At 36.8% G+C, this 21582-nt stretch overlaps 1 protein-coding gene across 4 annotated transcripts in view; it reads right to left on the bottom strand.

Moving 5' to 3' along the window:
- The window catches only part of INPP4B (inositol polyphosphate-4-phosphatase type II B), a 278616-nt gene that overhangs the window by 81243 nt on the left and 175791 nt on the right, over window positions 1–21582 (bottom strand). For all 4 annotated transcript variants that reach the window (XM_051768103.1, XM_051768104.1, XM_051768105.1 and 1 more), the window contains exons 13-15: window positions 16657–16787; window positions 11523–11627; window positions 5983–6091 (exon numbers count right to left, since the gene is read on the bottom strand). In XM_051768103.1, the coding sequence (XP_051624063.1) occupies window positions 5983–6091; window positions 11523–11627; window positions 16657–16787 (345 nt within the window). The remainder of the gene's footprint in view (window positions 1–5982; window positions 6092–11522; window positions 11628–16656; window positions 16788–21582) is intronic.

The raw sequence follows: 21582 nt of genomic DNA on the forward strand, positions 1-21582 counted from the left end.
CTAATTTTTAATGACACTCGGAGTTACTCCACTCCTGCTGGTAAGGGTGTAATTTGCATGACTGAGTTAAACTGCCACCATCTGGGACTGGGTTAAAATCCTTCAACAATGAACATTTGACCTCGCATTTTTCATGGTCAAAACCCCAGACATTCACATCAAGAATACAGTTAAAACATAGACACCAAGTACCTCTAATCCCAGATAACTTTGAGTTTATATACACTACTGAAGATGCCAATTCAATGGCTTACTTATGCATGTATTCTGTCCAAACTGGGAAGTTATGATCAAAAATAAATTGCTACATAAAAAAACTCTGAAGGATTCACTGTCTCAGTAAATAAAACTGAACCATATGATCAGCGTCGAGGTTATGAAAACAGGCCTGAGAGAAACCAGAAGTTTAAATTAAATTTTTTTTTTATTTCCTTAAGATTCCCTTGCAAACTTGGAAATTCTAATTTTGAATACCGAAGAAAATGAAATGATGTTATTAGTTCTGCCTATGATGTTCAAATCTCTACAAATCCTTATCTCAAGGCAATGGCTAAAGCTGGACACACAGACTTTTTCCTGCTGTTCTTCTATGTCCTCTTCATTCCTAACTGATCCATGGAGTAACTCTATATCAATGCCTTCTGCTGGTAATGGGACATGAGTTTCAGTGAAAAGAAAGGCCAAGATTGCCTCCAGTCCTTGAGAGACTTAAGTAGGACAGATGCCACAGCAGCACAGGTGAATCTCGCACCGAATCTTCCTAAGAAGACTCACTCCAGAAAGGCTGAATGCCTAGGGAAAGCCTTCCACAGATCTTCAAATTAATTTTAGAGTATCTTTACATTGGTGGAAAGGTGCAAGCAACCTTTAATGTAGGGGAGAATCTTTTTCTGGGTAAGTGAGCATGATTCTTATCAGAAGGAAAAAAGTTATCATGCCCCACCACAAGCCTGAAGCTAAATGGTGCCTTTCAGTGGAGCCGCCTCCTGGCAGCCTGCTGAAGAGAGATTACAAGAAAAAAACAGCAAAGACATGGATTCCAGTCTCTTCCTACCCCTACTGGAGTCCACATAGATGGAAGTTTCTTGTTCTCCAAAACTTGCGATCCTAGCCTTGGCAGGCAGAGCTCCCACAAGTCCTTCCCTTCTTTCACAGCCCCAGTCTCCTTTCTTTTATGCCCTCTTAAGGAAATGCTTCAGGCAATTCTGTCCAGAGCGTCCAGCAACTGGAAAATACTGTGATGAGAATTTTATATCTCCATGAATAGCACAAACTTCAGCAGTTTCTCATCTAAACTTTCACACAACCTTAATACACTGATTTTATGGTCAGTGAAAAAGTGTTCATCTCCATGAAGTCTAATCTGTCTTTCCCCTTTCTGGATGTGTACATGTGTGTGAGAAAGTGTGCAAAGAATAACATCTCTGTGAAAAGTGCTACACACTTTTTGGTTTTCCTTCGACAGTAGAGATTAGAACAATTAGTTCAAACATGGATCATTATTATTGCAACATTCTGGGATTTTCTGTGAAACAGTGTTACTTCAGAGAATGGAAATGGGTCAAAGGTTATAAAATTCGGGTAATAGGAACCCAGGAGACTGCAGCATTAATAAAATCTCTGGTAACAGGTATGTTAGTGAAGGAGCACACCTTACATCTTGACCAACAATCTAGGCCTCATCAAACAGTAAGGATGCTTTCAGACAGTTCAAAACCAAATTACATTATTATAGCTTTAAAAAAAAAAAAATCAACAGTACTGTTCCACTTTTAAGCTTGTGCTAATTTAAAACAGGATAACTTTCAAACAGCTTGCTAGAAATTATGTATAAAACCACAGTGAATCACAGCACCTAATACAGCTTGTGGGACACTTCTGATTTTCTTGATGGTTAGAACTGGAGCATTAAAAAACTTGCAATCATAAGTCTATGTGTTTTGATTAAAAGAAAGATGGTTGAATTAGATTTTAAATAAGAAAAAAAGCCCTTTGTGTATCTTGAAAGTGATTTATGAACACTTCAAGCAGTGAGGCATTACATGGGGATAACTTACAGAATGTCTGCCTTAAATGTTCCTGCACAACTGAGCTCTAAAAATAATAATTTGCTGTGCTATCTAGACTGATGAGAAGACAATCTCTTCCATTTGCTGGAAGGAGAAATAATCTTTACTAGCAGGCCAAAAGAAAGACTGCATCGGTACAACTGTCTCACTTTCTCTTTCAGCTAGAAATAGCAAAGGAAAAAATAAAAAGAACAATCCAATACAGCACAAAGAAAAAGATTCTAAATAAACGTATATCCTAAACATGTAATTAATATTCTGCAATGATTTGCCATACCTTAGTCATCACATTTTAATTATTTGAAGTGCTATCATATCTAAACAAAATTTTTAAAAAGCATCACTTGTTTTTACTGGTCTTATGAAGTTCACTACTAGCTACTAAAGGGACAGATATACTAGTCATGCCTTATAGACATGACTGATGTTTCTAGTGGAAGAGCCTTTTATCTGTATCTTTTTTACAGATAAAAACCAGTATGTGAATGGGTTATAAAGCAATAGAATGGGCTTCAGATCACATACCATAGAGTATTATATTTTTTACCTGTAAGAAAAGCTTTTCTTGCTCTTCTTTCAGGTCATATTTTTATAAATCTGCCTTCTTTTTTTTTCTTTTAATATGAGCTGCTTGATGGTAACAAATGAGTGAAGAATTGCAAAAATATAGCCCTTTTTATAGATATTCTTATACAATGCCTTCCTCTCTGCACAAAAATGTGTATTCTGCATAATAGAAAACATGCCAGAACTACCTTCAGATGCACATTTTCCACATTATTCTGTTTGATAAACTTTTATAAAACATGTCTCAGTCTTGTTTTGATTCAGCAATTGCAAATGCTACCAGATAACAGTTCCTCTTGTCTGTAATTCCACAAGTCTAGGTTTGAGCAAGGACTATTCTGTGATATGCCCACACTGTTGAATATTTCAGTAAACTGCTCTAATAACCAGACTAAAGGTCAAAGACATGCAAGGTATTTTGTCATGTCTTTGAAAGCTACCAGGATCAGCTTGAGAACTAATCTCTTCCCACATCTTCCTCTAGGTTTTCAGTTCAATTAGCCTAGAGAAAATGGCTGCTTAATCTGCATTTTTTTTCTGTTCATTCTATATTCTGACTGATATTTCAAGATGTCACGTCTTCCTTCAACGAAATCTTCAGAAAAGTTGCCCCCGTTGTAAAACAAAAAGTTTAAATTGCAAAATCTGCCCCTGGAAATGCTGTGTGTCCCCAAAGCATTCCCATGCAGCTAAACAAAAAGGCACATGCAAAATAACGTCGTTGTTGCCACAGTGAAACAAATTTCTCCATGGTAAGAATGAGAATAGTACTTTTATGTATTTATTTAATGTAGACCCACTCCTGAATATTCAAATAAGTGAGATCACATTGAGAGCTTGCTTGCTTCTGTTTTTCAACTCACACAAGTTCTAGCTGAGGGGAAAAAACCAAACCCGTAGAGTTTTCTCTGAGTTGTCCTCAAAGGTAGTAGGAAAGATGAATTTTGGAGTCGTCCTCCTTTCTATTTTGTGGGAATTCATACGCTAAGTGACCAGTTGGTCAGGTCTGGCAAGTGATTAGCTGAAAGTTGCAGTCCTTTTGCAGTGCATTTTCAGTGCTCAAGTTTGTTAGGCTGACTCAGGCTTTTTTTTTTAAGGAAGAGTCTGACAGGATAGTAACATAGTTATCCTAATTATATCATCCTGAAGACAGACTTCTGCCCTTCTAGGGTAACACAGAAATGCAAAGTTGCACTGTCAGAGAAAAGGTCTGGTATCCTATCCTTGAAAATCACCAAAATACAGGTGTTTCTGATGGATGCAGAAAAATCTAAGCAGCATGGCAAATACAAGGTGATGTGTAAGCACTTGAAATAGGTATGAAATGCCTTGATAAAAGGTACACAAAACTTTACCCAGTGCTCCCAAACACAGTCCTTTATCAACTTAGATGTCTACATGGTCGATTCAGTGAAATAAGAGCAAATGAAAATGAGAAGAGGCTGTGCTGCACCAAGTATCCTTTGCCATCCTTGTGTTCTGACACTGCACAGGAGCTCGCCCATCATCTCCTCTCCCCTGTTATAGGCAACTAAGAAACAAGGGCACTGTCTAGTCAATCCTATCAGATACTGCAATTTGTGTTCTCCCAGGAAGAACTCAAGAAAGACTAGTTCTCTTCCCTATATGGCATTTTCCCTTTTTTCTCCAATGAAGAGCAATCACAGAGAATATTTTACCTCACAGCTATCCTCCATTTTTGGGAGGATATCTGCCAACATGGACATGCTGCAGAACTCAGCAAGTGAGAAACAATTCATTTTCTGAAAGCTGAAAACTGTGAGGACTGGAACTGTAAAGTTCTTTATATCACTTATGACTCCAATTTCTTTTAATTAATATAATAAAACCTCACTAAACACCAGAGTAACTACATTAATAAGATAGTAAAGAAGGAGATGGTTTAAGAAATTATTTTAGATATTTTCCTCATTAGAAAACATGTACTTCATAGGCCTCCATGTGATGGGGATAAGGCTGCCTATACCAGTCTGCTGATAGCAGTGTATTAACACAATGTTCAATGAAGTGTCTTATGTGATCAATAATATTCATGTTTCATTGGCAAGGTTTGATATCAGAGGTGGTCAGGGAAATGAAAGATTTTAGAAGATTTAACAGGAGTTTTATGTTATGTAGTGGAAAACTCCCCAAAACAACCCAATAGTACAGCTTTAAAGCAAATATATCTGCTGGTTTTGTTTGTTTTTAGTATTGATGCCAACTGCTATTCAACCTAGAAGTCAACATTAGATTTTTATAATTTCCCTTTTAATTCTTTACGATATTGTACCTATGAAACTTTTTGAGCATTGAATACAATAGAATTCATTTTCTATGGAGCACCATGATGATTTAAATCAGAGTCCTTGCTGCATTATCTTTCAAATGCTGTGACACTGATTGCATGGGGTTGGCACTGTTAGCTGAAGAACTGAGCAGTCACAACTACGGGTGCTGCCAGTGACAGCTGTGGCTGCTTGAAAATCTTAACAGCCATAGCAACAAACACAAACACATCCAATTCTTAGTTAGTAAAATATGCAACTAACACTTTTGTACAGCAGTTCAGCAGTTAACAAAGCATTTGAGTACAGCAATGAAATGAAAACTTTATTTTTGCTTAGTCTTATTTTGGCTTTCTGACGAATAAGAAGAGTTTCTTACTTATTTCAGAGCTGCACTAAAAATGTTTTTTCTTAGCATATGCCCAGGGCTGTCAGAAGTAGAGATACTACTTTAAGCTACTGTTTCTGTATTGAAAAATTGTCTATAGCTATGTTCCTCTTAGCACAAGAATTGCCAAAGACATACCTCATATTGAACAGCATGTTTTCAAGCACTGATATACCTCAAGCTTTCTGAAATATGTGAAAAAAAAAATCAAAATTTTGAATCATAGAATCATTAAGACTGGAAAAGACCTCCAAGTTCACCGAGTCCAACCTTTGACTGAACACCACCACATCACCAACTGCTGCTGTTTCGTAAACACTTACAGGGATGTTGACTCCACCACTTCCCTGAGAAGCCCGTTCCAAGGCAAGATAACCCTTTCCATAAGGAAATTCTTCCTGATGTCCAACCTGAACCTCCCGTGATGCAGCTTGAGGTAATTTCCTTTATTCAAAAAAAGTCTTAACTCTAAAAGAAGGCTGTGCTTCAATTTTGTAGTCTAACAAAGCAGGAAAGATAAAGGAAATATTTGATGAATGCAATGTCCAATCCTACTAGATTTTAAGCTTCCATGCATTCAGGAGGGTAAACTGTTTTGTTATTCAGTGAACTCATGACATTTTAACGGAACTTTAACGATATTTTCCTAGCTACTTGAAAGAGCACTTACTTTCTTCTTTCTGCCTCAAATTTACTCAGCAGTTTCCGGAGACCACCATTCTTAAATCCTTGGAAATGCGCTGCTGGGGCTCCCACGGTGATGACATCATACAAAGCATCTGGAATGGGAGCAGACAAACACAGAGATTTGAATGTGCCTGTCCCCAAGGCATGACAACACTATGACATCTACTCTACAAAACATGAGGACAGCAAGTCTACGTTATTTCCAAGGAATAATTGATAATCCATGTCTCAAGGAGGCCCAAGAGCTAATCAGTCTTTCCATGTAGCCACCTGCACACCCTAGAAAGTTCACCTGATTTATGGCTACATCTAAATTATATGCTGCAGTGTAGAACAATATTCTAGCTCTGCAGTTTACAAAGCTGCCAAGTAAATTGGCCCTTTGTGTATTTCCCTTTATTACCCCTTTCATTATTTAACTTGTAGTCATGTTGAGATGCACAGATTCAAGCATTTTAGAATCAAAAGAGACCATTAAAAGGGAATAGTCTGACTCTCTGAATAATAGAAACTACAGATTTACAGCTAATGATTCCTGCATCAAGCTTATGCATCAAGCTTATGTCTCGTGGTTGAGTGAAGGCATCTCTTTTTTAAGGCATCTAATCTTGATTTAAAGACTTCAAGTGACAATGAATTCACTGCATTCCCAGAGAAGTCAATCAGACTAGTAAAAATCTCTACTTCTTTTCTAGTTTGGATTTGTTTGGATTTAATGTTAATGGACTTTCAGATATAATGCTGTTTAATGCTAAATCGAAAAGCCCTGCTTTATGACAACAACTTACTTTTTATAAGTATTTATGAACACAAAGTCAGTTGTTTTCAGCTGAAAAGCTACCAGAATAGGAAATAAAACCACACTACTGAAATTCTTGCTGAGACAACAAAGTGTTGCTGCTCTCTGTATATACCTGATGTCTTATGACATACAGGATGCACTTTTTGTGTGGATATATGCTTATGGAACTAGACATGAAATATCTTTTTAAAAGGAGCCTGTGATTGATTATCAGGGCAGAGATGAAGATTTAATTACATCCCAAACCACAATAATTATTTCTTCAAAGTTTAAATTTACATCTGAACTAAGCAGTACCTGTTTTGTACCCAAGCTTACTGCAATTATAAAAATGCAGTTTGGAATGCCTCATTCTTAAAATGTATTTCTAAGGGAACTATTAAAGGATGTTTTTTATGAACTGCTTTATTCATCAAGGAAGCTTGCCATGTAAATTAAAATCTAGTCCTCCCCTAAAATAGAACTTTTCTTGCATTCTGATGATAAATATCCCTAGAAGCAAGAACACTGTACAAATGATTCACTTAATGAACTATGCTTTACTTCCAGAGCTGACTCTCAGAAGATATTTGCTCAAATTGATTTGAACTCTAATGAATTGGTAACTCTTCAATTTCCACTTAAAAGGAGAAGTGACATAATTTCATTAGCCTAAGGTGAGCTTCAAGATTCTTAAATAGCCCATTCTTTCGGGTCTTAATAGAGATTTATCCATAATACATAATCTTGGACTATTAGAGCTCCATCAGTACTTGACAATAAGTGTTCTCCTGCTTAAAACAATAGTTGCTCGAAACCAAAATAAGAGATGAACTCATCAGGTTAACTGAATAATGGGTTCTGAATATGTTTACAAGCAACTGATGAAATTACAGGAAAACATTTAAAAGACTAAAGCCTGGTTCTGGCTCTGTTTTAAAAATAAACAGTGACCCTGCTGATAATTACTTTGGAGGGGGGATTTACCCCCCTTTCATTCATCCTGTGGCCACTTCTCAGAGCAGCTGTTTGAGACATAAACACGCAGTGCAGCTGAGCACCCACCTCATGTAAGTGAGCACAGGAGAGTGAGGATGGCAAAGGAGGAGAAAACGTCTACAGCTCTGGTGACGGGCACAGGGCAATTTCTCTGCCACTTTCAAGAGCACAGTACACTGGAGAGTGCTGCAAGGCTTGGGAGGAATGCCTTGTGATGTGCTCCACTTACACATCAGTGGAGCTCCTTCTGAAGGACATGCAGTGTCAGCATCAGTGCACTGGTACAGAAGTGCTCCAGTAACTCAGAGCCGTCACCCACTGCAAGAGCAACCACTGCTGACACGTCTCTGCACTGAAGACAGAGCTTAAAATGCTGCAGAGAGCCATATGAGTGGTATCATATTGTCAAGAACAGCCCCATCTTCGAATTTGAAGCAAACCTGCTTGCCTTCACTGGAGGCAGTGAGTGTCTCACAGTGGCAAGATGCAAAATAAAAATCATTTCACTTCACCAAATTTATTTGAAACAAGCACACAACGTATAAACAGGGACAGAAGCAAAGCTATGCCGATGTATAAATTTAACTCCTGCAGTATGATGAACAGTGCAAAATGTGGTGTTTATCAAATGGATAGGGATACAGTTATCCCTTAAGGAAATTGTATTTTTCTCAAAGTTGTTCCTACTGGAAGTTTAAACAGACAGGTGTTTTCTATTTCATGTCAGTACCCAATAACAACCCAAATCAAAGTTCATTAAAAGTCAACCTGTTATTAAACGTGTCAAACAAAAAAATATCATGTATCAATGTGCATAAACACGATAGATGGGATTAAAACCCATCTTGCACTGCCAACATTAAGACATCTGACAGTGTAAGAGTTAATTAGAGTTTTATGGTCCATCAGCCTGTAGAATGGCCACCTCTGTCAATGTTTACATGCTTTGTTTTTTTATTCTCCTTCCTCTCCTGTCAGTCTCTTGGTTATATTCCAGGTACCTTTTGATATATGCCAAGCAAAGCATAAGATGAGAAAGACCAACTTGATGTCAAAGTGCTGCCTACTCCAGATTGATGGGCAATTGCTGAAAACTGTTCAAACTGTACATATCTAACACAAGACACAGTGAACATTAGTTAAATAACAAAGGGAGAGTTTCATAATTTAAACAAAGTTCCAGATTTAGAAGACAATTCTAACTTATCTCTTTCTGTACCCTTTTAGATTATGGATTAACCATGTGCCCCAAGCAAAGTGATTTTGGAGGAGAAAAGAGAAAATTCATAAAAAACAAAACTCAAGCACTGTAAAAGTTATGAGTGATTAAGTGTCATATTTCTTTCCACATTTTTTTATTTAGCAAATAACCATACAGTGTCCTGTTCCCAGAGAGGTTTTCTTGAAAAGACATAGTATTAAGGTTCTGGTCACCATTACAAACCGAAAAATGCTTTTGAGTTAACTAATTAACTTCAAAACATTAAATTAAATTAAAATCTGTGCTGTCACATTATGTCACTATAAATGCCCATCTTGTTAAAATGTTTGGAGGCACTGCTGTTTAGTAAAAGAAATAACAATTTGTTCAAAATATTGAACAAATACAGTATCTAACAGATAATTGGAAGTCCCTATGTTCCAACTTGCAAGTGGATGAACACCAGCCTCACACAGTATAATACTGCTATAATCACTGTTTGCACCTACTCTTTTACAATCTGCTTAGATGTAAAGTGTATTAATAAGGCAAAAACCTTACAGAGTGTAATTTCCGTGTTTGTACAGTGACAGCAAATTTAACAGATCTCAATTTGTCAACAAATTATTCACTGTGCTATGATTTGGCCACATGTATGTATCAGTATAATCTTTTATCTGTAAAGGATGCTGCTAAAAATTATATGCAAGCAGCAGCAATGAAATTATCTATTAAAAAGAATCACAGACGACATTACAGAAAATTATTCCCCTTTCCAGGAGGTATTAGAAGTTTGCAGTATTGGTAGTAACATCAGTAGGGATGTTTTCACTTAACACTGAGCAAATGCTTTTGTGGCACAGGGTAACACTGTATAAGAAATAGGATACATTAAGTTTGGAAGTAATACTGTCCTTAATGCAACTCACATCACCTAGCCTGGTGAGTACATCCCAGAAATGTCTAGAAGGAAAAAGTGTTGTACTGTGCTCTATCACTGTCTCTGGTGGTAAACTGGAGAGGGGGGAAAAAAAGCCATCTTAAAACAAGAGAGTTATGACTGGCTTTTACATCACACTGACATTATGGATCACAATGAAAAATTAAGCTGATGCCCGAGTAGGATGTGAATCTTACTGAACATTGTGCAGTGTGTCAGGATGAATCATGACAGTATTAGTTCTGCACTGCTACAACAGAATATTTTTAACCATGCATAGGTTACCAATACATTTCAGTGAACATACATTCTGAATTTAGTTATTTCCTTGAAGTGTCACGGGAACAAAATGAGCACAACATCCCCAGAATTTACTTTTAGAAAAGAACTTAAAAGGAATTTAGTTAACCACTCCTTAGTTTTGCAAGATCTGCAGTCAGGATCCAAAACTTGTGGCTTCAGAAGATGAGGCAGAGAAATTCCTTGCACAGCTTTAACTTCAGACCTGATTCCTAAATTTCAGCTCAGTCTCAGGGTTTCTGGTCAATCTCAGCAGCACTATGGCTTGGTGCAGGTTTCAGAATTTGTAGTGGAATGGGGAAGATGGGCAAGCTGGTCACTTCCTTGACCTTATGATTTACCTACCTACCTTATGATTTACCTACTGTGGCCCTCAGTTGTGGACCTCAACTAAGTACATACTCAGTTGCTCCAGAAATTCTGCAAACAGCAGTCAAAACTGAAAGCTTTGGTTTTAGAAGCAGACGCACAGGCATAAGAGAATGAAATTAAACCCTTCAGGAAACCCAACAGGTTCCACATAGATGCACACACACAAAAAAAACCCCCACAAACTAAAACAACTAAACTAGAAAAAGAAAAAAAAAAAAACTCAGCAGGAAATAACCACAACTTTATAGAGCCCATTAGACAAAGTGGAAAAACTGTACAGCAGCAGAGACTTTAAAATAATGAATTTGGAAGTTTGATTTTGATTTTATTTAAAAAACAAAGTCACCAAACAAACACAAACCACAAGCAACAATCTAATTATACAAGAAAACTTCTGTATCAAGCCATACTCCAAGAATCTTACAAACAAGCTAATACTGTACCAATCTTCACTGACTGGCAAAACGCATGCAACACGAAATGAATCTCAGAATTTTCTTTAAAAGTCACTGTATTTCTTGTGATATTCTTTTCTCCTCAGCATTCTTCCATGTAAGTCTAAATTGCACACAAATTTATCTCAAAAAAATTAATTTAATACTATTACTTTCCACGCCTTTTATCTGTAGCATCTTTATGTCCCACTTACAGAGTTTAACAAGACTGTTGCCAGTATTCTACCACTAAGGTAAAAATTCAAAATGGCTGAGATTCAACTCTCTAGACAACACACCTTTCAGTTCTGCTGTGGTTTTAAGTTTCACCTGAAATCATGTCCATCTAATGCTCACCATTGAAACTGGATATATAAAGATATTTACATCCTGAAAAGGGCTAAAATGGAAGCCATACCTCTCAGTTGCAAATTTAACTGTATTTCAAAGCACACTTTGTCATACTTGGAGAATTTCTCTGCAGAGTATACTTTACCTTTCAATCGAGGACTATGCACATGCATTCTTTGCAGATGAAGATTTATTGGGATGAATTCTAGTGTTTTTTCTCCTTTGCTACAGCTGGATTTGAAGGAAGAACCTGAAAAAACCAAAAGTTTAAAGAATCATTACCTTAAATACATAGATGTTTTGTCTTCTTTTTAATGCGAGGACAATATTTGTATGTGAAGAGTCTTCTTTAATTTCCTTTTAATGTGTAATTGTATATCAGGAGATGAATGGTTCACTAACTGAGTCTCAGCATGTATCCATACTGGAAGCAGCAAACCAGCTTTTAATTCACAGAACAATCTAATTTTTTATTCTAGGTGACAGATATTTTTTCCTGCTGTCTGAAATCAGTCTGCAGTCTGCTGGAACAATGTCACAGTTAACGTGCATTATGTTTATTCTGTGCTGAAAACACAAGGGTGCTGAGCTATAATGGCATCACATCTTTGCCAAGTAACATTTTTTTTCTTCAAACAGAAGTATTATATTGACTAGGTTATGCACTCTTCCTAGAAAGCTCAAATAAAGAAACACGAACTATCTTAAGGAAAGCTGTAAATTAGTTTTCTTTCTAAAAAGCCAGAATCATAAGAAAAAAAAAATCTGGCTGCATATTTCAAAAGTATGAGACTATGAGTAACTCTATGGTGGTATAAAGGAATATAATTAAAAGTCTGACAGTATGAAAATGAAATTCGCTTGGAGATATTTGATGCAGAATATATATAAAATAAAAGGGCGTGGATTAAGAAAGAGAGGTGGTCTTGTCTTCTCACTGAGGTAGTGCAACATTTATTCAGACCATCTTTTCAGCATCCTATCATTTTGTCGACTATTAATCATCAGAACTAAAATTCCTCTGATGCAGCCAGAATTTTTAAATAATTTTTGTCAAGGTTCAACTGTTTCTTGAAAGACAGAAACAAACAAAAAGGTAAAAGAAATATTTGAAATTCTTCTTTTGGACTTGCTCAATCAAGATTTGCTAGGGTTTATCTGTTGAAAGTGCCACATTCCAAGAGGACTAAGCATTGAGCCTCCCCACGCAAATCACACTGCCAGAGAGCACCAGTGATGCTCCAGACCAATCAAGAATGCTTAGGCTCTTCCCTAACCTTAGTAATTTAAATTAATAATTTAACACAGATGAAGAGCAAAGGTAGAAAGAAAAGCAACTGACAGGAGTCAAAGCTTCAGATCAGACAGGAAAGCTGGGGATGCAGAGTGAAACCAGGAGGTGGTGATGATGCAGTGGGAAACCTGCATCTGGAAAGCACAGAAAGACAATTAGGGGGGTAGGGAAGGGAGCTGAAACTATCAGGAAAGAAATGAGAGTAGTGCAGGCAAGGAGACTGTAAGTAATTAGAAAAGAAAGCAGAAGGGGTGCAGATTATTTGTGAGAATTCAGCTGAGACCAAGATGAAAGCTTAAGGAACGATAACTGAGACCTGAGACAAGGAAACGCTGACTGACTAAGAGGAGAATATGATGACAGCAGATTTAAATGGACAGGTAAAAGAAGAGTAGAAGGGAGAATAGGAGAGCCTGCTCTCAGGAGTACACTTCTGTCCTGAGCAGGAGCAGAACACATGCAGCATCGCTGAGTCTTGTTACTCCTCTTTTCAGGGAAGACCTGTGAAGCAAGGAATCCTTTCCATCCAGTGCCAGAAACCTGTGGTATAAGAACCACTCACCTGCTATCAATTATTACATTTGCTCAAGTATGAGATCCATGAATTTGCCAATACCATCCATACCATAAAACTGACTGTCCTAGTTAGAACAGCTGGGACCAGTTCATCGCTGTGTGGGTGTAACCCAAAACTGTGTATTCTATACTCTTCCATGCCATTTCCCAGAAACTGTTATCAATAGACCATTTACAGCAGCTGCCCAGAGCACTCCTGGCTCCTCAGGCTATAAACTGAGCATTAAGAGGCCTGTGAGATAAGAGGATGCTCCTGTCCTCACACCCATTGTGGAACTCCCTGCCCCGAGGGAGGTACTGGGCATTCCTGCCTGAACCTGAGGATATATAATCTTGAGGTTTTGGGATTTCTGTACCACTTGTGGGATCCAGAGAAGGATTGCAACTCACCAACAGGTTTTCCCTCTCCTTTTACTTTTGGACTCAGGGGGACCACGTGGGGCTCATCATGGGGAGGGGGGCCCAATGAATACCACTCTGTTCATGCCCCAGGGTGCTGGGTTATACAGCTGGGTTTTGTGGGTTAAAAACAATTGTTTGTCTGTGTAATTGTATTTATTGTATTATTTTTATTAAATTGTTATACTGACTTATAATTGCTTTTGAGTTGGGTTCATTTCCCTTGCCCGTTTACCTTTAAACCAGCACACTAACTTTCAGTATAATTTGTCTGTTTTTAAGTAACTTGGTAAGTTGTATTTAAGTACTAAAAAAAGTTGTATTTAAGTACTAAAATAACTACATTCCCTCTATTAAAACAGTTCTTGCCATTATTACTGCAAGATTAAACTCTTCAAAGTTAGGAAATATCAGAATACAGATACAACCTTCATCTGACATCCACCTGAAGAGGAACTGTGAAATGGACTTCAATAACGTATCACATTCCTGCCTAAGACAAAGTAAGATGCCTGTACAGATTGAACTGAAAAGCAAAATCTTTTTTGGCATGTGTTGAAATATGTGACCTGAAAAGTCTAAATTAAAGTTGTGCTCACATCCCTAATCTTCGCAATTTCTACTTAGTGAGTACTGCAATATCCAGTCTCTACTATGTTCTCTCAACGTAACTATTTGTGCAACTACAGTATTAAGTCAAATATATGTCTGGCTTCCTTTTCTTATCAAAGACTATAACCTTGTTTTTTAAACTTATAATGTGTACTCTTTATAGAGAAGAACTGTCACGAATGGGATGGAAGAGAAACCAAGTCATCTTGGAACAGCAATGAATTTTATCCACATCCACCTTGTTCCTTTGAAAAAAAAAAAGGCAGTAGAGATAAAATTCTTAAAACTTTATGTAGGAAAATTAATCTTTTTTTACACAGAGAATTGCAATTACTTGTTGCAAAGGATCTAGGCAGAAAAAAAATCTGGTTAAAGGCAAATAATAGACAGCAGAAATACATGAAAAAAGCTGGTTTAGATTTTGTTTTATTTTTGGGCAGCCAAATGCTACATTGCCTACAGGACCAAAATGGAGATTTGAGGTTTCAGCCTAGTTCTACATAAGTATTCAGAATAAATTGTAACCCCCCTCCCACTTTATAATTAACCTGTACGGAACAATTTTAAAAAAACAATCACTACCCAGAGGATTTATCATTTAATATAAATGTGATTTGATAAGAATAAACACACTGTAGTTCAGGGTTAAAAGTAAATATTGTTTTCATTAGAAGAACTGGGTTATTATTTGGATTTAGAATGTGTTCATGTCCCACTGATTACAGTAAATTAAGTTCTGAAATGTTCAGGTGACTTTTCACACAAGATGCAAAATCGGGGGTTTCCAAATACAAACAGGTATTTTACACATTATTAATTATTAGTAAGAGGGAGAAAAAGGGTTGTCAAAGAAATGAGATTTAGTGTTGGCCCCCAGAATAACACCTCCTGATTATTTCTCATTTTCACTACAATTATTAGGTTGTTTTGATTTATTGTTTTGTTTCGTTTTCAGATAAATGCCCCTACTCTTTTTTACACGTTCTAGTCCTGTCCTCCTCAATAATCCCAGGTCCACTGTAGTTCTCTCAAGACCCAGTTAAGACAGGTCATTTAACATTACCAATGCTTTATAAAGTCACTTGGCACAATGCAGGTCTTGCAGGATTTCTGTTTAATAGACGACATTGTTTATTTTTTTAATCTCAAAAGGTCCTTTCAGTATTTTGCCACAAGTTATAGTTATCACATTGATTCCTTCATAATACGTATTTATTGGCTTGCTTATGATACTTTATGGAGTTCTTTCAAAATGTAATTAGCAAACTGTTGAAAACACATACATATATATTAGTTAAAACAAACATAGGAAGTGCCATACTGGATCAGACAGTAGTCTGCCAAAATCAGAATTGGAATATTCTGATAATGGTAAACAACCATAAACATAAGAAAATAAACATTTGCAAAAAAAAATGCAAAGTATTATACATCATTTAGTGCAACGGATGAGCTTTTTTCCTCCACAAACATTTAAGTAGGTGATCAACTGCTTCCAAAATGCTTAATTTCAGTTGGAGACTGGATTTTTTTCATACACTAAAACAAGATTTCTCTTTTCCTGTGACCAAGAACACTATCCCAGAGGAATCTGGAACGAGAAATACCATGCTCAGTCCTGCATTAAAAGATGATGGCCAAAGGATAAAAGCACAGTTTTAATGCCTGTTTCAAAAGAGAAAGATGTGTCTCACCTACTAAATTCAACAGATTCATTATAATAAAAGCAAATACACCCAATTATCTACATGAAGAAATTATTCTATGTATTTTAAATGTATAATGAACTAAAACCTGATTGCTCCATTTCTCAGCACACACACAAAGCAATTTTGTTTGAACTATGTGAAAAGCTGGAAGTAATGAAGGAAATACTGCAAACCCTTCATAAACATATCCTATATATTTCACAAGATGCTGTCATCATTTCAACCTCTATTTTTAGCAATATTCAGAACTGTAATGTATCTCTTTATCAGAAATATTCTAGGCTGCACAGTGTTTATCTCTGACATCTATGCATATCATATCTCTACACACAAGGCCATAGTGGAAACATCTAACGGTGAGAGTATAGAACAAAGTACAGAATAAACAACCAATTATGGCAGAATGGTCATCGAAAACATGTATTTGAGATGGTGAGTGTGAAGACTGGTGTTAGAAATCTGACACCAGCAAGAAAACAGCAACACCAACAAAGCCTTTTTAGTAATTGACAACATATATGCCCATTTCCTTAGAGAACATCTCATAAACTGGGCAGGGGGAGGGCACACCAGCAGGAAGAGGCAGAAAGGCACACTGTAAACAGATAGAAAACTTTGTTTGCTCAAAATCCAGCGTGATTCAGGAAATAATTCCAGTAGGCTATTTTCATAAAATCACCGATTCCTACCTGTGTGCTTCCCAAGCTCCGCAAGAGTGTCCTGGTACATGCTCAACATCTGATCACAGTGAGCAATTACACTTTTGCGCATGTTGTCCCAGTGAGGAGCAAGTTCTCCCAGGTCTTTAAGTTCCTGATTCCTGTACCAAAAGGCAAAAAGAGAAGGTACTAATTAACACATTAATCTGTTAACATTCATCCTAATCAGTCCAAAGCAAGTTAGTTACAAAACATCAAAAGGACTTCCTAATTGAAATAAAATCTATTTTCATGCTGCTTTTAAGATCTGCTTCTCAGCTCTGTTTCGCAGCTACACAGTAAAGAATGTCAGTGAATAACGTAGTAATTTGTGCTCAAAACTCATTTGTTATAAATGCAATAGCCTACAAACTGAAATACTATTGCTTTCCTGGAGGTAAGAAGGCTTCCAGGCTCCAGAGAGCTGTGTTCACAGCAACTAACTTTTTATGAAGAAATACTAAACACCATAAAGGTGTAACTTAACTTTGTAAAGGCTACGAAGTTTTCTTCCTTTCCAACACTTGCAGCACAATTGTTTTGATACACTACTCTTTGGATACTTTCCTAAACATCATAAACACATTTCTATCAGTGTTTCTACATAAGCCAGTTTAACCAACGCACCAGCCCTCACCACAGTTCTTCAGCATGCAAAACAAAACACACAAAGCAAAAAACCAGACCACAACCAGTCCCCTAAAACTTAATCTCCAGCCTTGCAGCTGTGTTCATCAGGTCAAAACAGCAGTGCTATGGTAACCAAACATGCCACTGGAAATCCAAAAGGAAATCCTTTAGTAAATTATCAGTTTTCCTGTACACTCTTGAGAGTTGACCTGAGTGAAATAGAGATCACTTTAATTTCCTGCACAAACAAGCACAGCTACAGTATGCTGGGATTTCTCTTTGGTTTTCCCACTTGCAAAGTAAGTTTATCCTATACCTATCCCAGAGCCACTTTGGAGGACGTGCTTTTAAGAAAACCGAAAATGAAACATCTCAAGTCTTCAAACATTTCGAATTGTTCAGTAGAAAAATTTTGCAGCACAACCAGTTTTCCTCATTTTCCTCAAAGTATCAAGAAAACTCTTTCACTGCAATTCTTGGAAGTCTCCAAAAAGGCTTCCAGGGGCCAGTTCTTGCATACAGAGAAATTATTGAAGAAAAAGGGAAAAATGGGGGAGAGAGGGCAGCAAGAGGAGGGAAGGACCACTGAGCCTTCAGCACAGGAAATGTAGAGCTACAATTACTACAGCAGTTCTGATCATTAGCCAAAAAATCTTGATATTATTTCTTAAACAGAAAAGCCACACATTGGTGTTTTCCCCATCGTTATTAGCCTTGCTTTAGTGTGAACAGTATTAGAATAAGCTGTATTGGCATAATTCTGCTCCTGGTTAACATAAAATGACAAAACCAAACAGACTACAATGGAAGCAGAATTAAGGCATTTTGTTTATACATGTCCTTGAAAGTATTAAAATGTAAACAAACATACATGAACTCATTGAGAGTTTACTAATGACATATGATTACTTTTTTCTATTCCATTCAACCTGAAGAAGAGAAGATGAAACAACTCAACTTTCCTCCATCAATACAATCTGGCAATGTTGGAGCATAAGAATCATCTGCAGTAAAAGGATAAACCCATCATTTTCAGTGACCACTTTCCTTACAAGGTTTTAGCAATTTAACATCAGACATCCCATTAAATGAAAACCTCAGGGCTTACTCTTAAGAAAAGCTTTTATACCTTGTCAGGGTATACAATTTTGTTTATTTGCAGGGAAGATATTTTGGCCCTTAATATTTACATTGTCTTATTTAATTGTTTTAGCAACGATGTTTGGACCTGGCTGACCTCCAGAACTTTACTGCTCCTCCTCTATGGGAATACAGTATTCTACCTAAGAATTATATCCCCACTTCTATCTAAGCCCACACCTGGAGCTGCTCATCTCAAACAACAGCAGGAGTAGAAACCTTTTATCTCAGATAAATATCCAACCAAAATATCCAACCAAAACCAAAACCTCGTTTAACCAGCTGACTGTGAGTTAACTCCATGGACACCAACAGCAATGGGAAGGGAAAACTTAAATCCCACAATTTATCTTTAACATGTTTTCAAGAAATGTCAAATCCTGCTCTCATCGTTGCCGCCAAGGCTTGCATTTGTCTCACCTCAGAAACACCTACGCATCACTGAAGTAAAAATTTAGCTACCAGTATGTCATAAAAGAAGACACATCTTATCTGCAATGTTTAAATAAAGTAAGAGTGCAGTTTTATACCAATCTAGAGCACATGTAGCGTGGAAACTTTAAATACTACCTTTTCTGAATTTATTTTCATTTAAATATACGGTAAAATCAAAACCATGAGATAACAGGATCATAAGGCATAGACACTTTCACAGAAAACAGCCTTGTTGCACACGTTATAGCTTTATTTTTTTCTAATGGAATTATAGAAGACATAGGATTTAGATAGTATTTTATATCTTGTGATTTTTTACTATTTGTCACTGCTGTTGTTGACTCAATACAATTTTGGGTTATGGCTGAAAAAAGAATTATCTTTTTTATATCTAAGCTCCATCAATAATATTAGACAGTACCAAGCTTTATTATCATTATGTGAAAGGACTCTTCCAAAAGTAAGCAGAGTAAATGATAACATTTTTCAGATTTGGAAGTTTATAATACCCACAATCTTAGAAATTTTTAATCTGTTTTAATAATACTATAATACTTGTATCAGGACTTATTTAATTGAAGAACTTTAAAAACACACTTCATAAAAACACATTTCAATCAGTAATTGTGTCAAACAACAATTGTGCTATAAAAAAAAAGTATTAATATTTATAATATTGGTTTTAGGAAGGCAAATCGGTTATTGATTCAACTTTCCAATGTAGCCATGGAATTTTGAATAGCTAATCAACGAAGCAGTAAGCTCAGAGCAAACTCAATGTTGTTAAAATAGAGCTATTTATCATCTTATTCCCCACTCCAAATCCTGTCTCAGTGTCTTTTCCAGATAATTGCACTCATCACCATGACAGATCTTGTGCTCAGCATCAACTAAAACTCATCTTACAGAATGAAATCCAAGCTTTGTCTGCAGCTGTTTGTCTTTGTCTTGCTGCTCAGCTCCTCAAACTGTCTCCTGCATAGTATTTTCTGTCACTGTACAATGGAAACTCCACCCAGAAGTGAATCTTAACTTCCATTCTCCTGCCTGTTCTCTATGTTCCTTGGTTGCCTTGGCATAAATCTTGCCCCATTTGTGTCTAACCAGAATGTGGACAAAAACTGTCTGTCCCATTCCTCATTCTCCACCTCAAATATTAGCCAATTAGCTTATTTTTAAGCCTGCCTTAGGTACAGTCTGTTTTTCACACTCATTCTTCCCTTTAGTACACTAATTACACCAGCTTTCACTGAGCACTTCTCATTCTATTTGGAAGCAGTTCCCCATTCAAAAGTGTAAAATCTACCTGCTACCCTCTCTTCAAAACCCTTTTCTGCCATTATGGCAGAACAATTTAACCTTGGATCCTGATCTGTTTGCATACACAAGGCTGATTGTTAGGATAAAGATTAATGGTCAGTGATGCTAACACAACAACAATTTTAAAGAGATGAAAAATTGTAAGAATAAGTTAAGAGATTCCTCAGGATCCCATTGCAGTTAGAAATGTTGTGAAGCCTCAGTTCAAGCTCCCACAATCAACAACTTTTTTTTTCTCAGAATGATTTACTGATCTGCACAGCTACAATCTGTGGGCACTTTGCCCTTTAGCAGACTAGACCTTTCCCCAGCCTTGACTGATGGCAAGTAGAGCCACTGCACAAGTTGTAACACTGATGTGTAGGATGGTTTAGGAGGTTCTGCACCTGCTACCTCACCAGATACATTTCTGAGAGTATTAGCAGTTAAAAACTGGTGCCATTAAACTCCAAGTACAATTACGTGCAATTTTTTTGTTCCAAGGAAATGTTCAAAGAAGCCCATTACCAAAAAATGGTTGAGAACTGACAGTTTAGATTAATATTCTGCCTTTTGATTTACCTACTCATGCTTTTTTTTATTTCTAAGAGCACCTTGGGTGCACGATTACAGTGAACTACTAAAAGTACCTGAAAGAGGCACAAGGAATTTCCTGTATGACTCACATTGGTAATTTCTACTTAAACAGTTCCTGCTTTGTGCCAGGCACTTTAATGACCATAGTAACAGAAAAGGACTTGCTCATCACTTTGGATACAGGGATCAGCTTAGAAGTCCAAAGAAAACATATTCAATGCTAAAATACAAAACACTGATTTCTGCAAGGAGAACTTTGAATGAGTCGTGTGCCTCATTTACAAAATTAATTGAAGGAAATGCCAATACTGAAATCATGTTTTCATTGAACTTGTTTTTGCAGAACTACCACCAGATTCAACAGTTCAGACACCGTTGTGGAATGCACAGTGAAAAACTGTGGTTGGTGACAATAAATCAGAATAAAGCAAAACATCAGCAAAATGTTAAGATGAGCAAGATGAGTGAGAAGGGGGGAGTCCGTCAAAGAACTTTCTTGGATCTGATTACTCTGTCTCAGAAAAAGGAACAGCAGAAATAGCCATTTGCATCATTAAAGACACAACACAAATCTTCACAAATTGAAAGATGAAGTTGAAAAGATCAGTGTAATTAAAAGAAGAGGAGATAATTAAGAGGACATACGATAAAAGCAAAGGAACCAAAAATGATGCACGAAGATCAAGTAGCAATTTTTTTATACATGTAGATTCAAAACTCCAGTGATGCAATTCCCAGTGAAGCAAACATGATAAATTCAAAATGAAAAAAATGAAGTAATTTTTGCTTCCACCAAGCAAAATTAGCTTCTGAAAT

This window comes from Manacus candei, unplaced genomic scaffold (genome assembly GCF_025592945.1).
Source record: "Manacus candei isolate 608988 ecotype Guabito, Panama unplaced genomic scaffold, ASM2559294v1 h1tg000092l, whole genome shotgun sequence".
Classification (NCBI taxonomy): Eukaryota; Metazoa; Chordata; class Aves; order Passeriformes; family Pipridae; genus Manacus; species Manacus candei.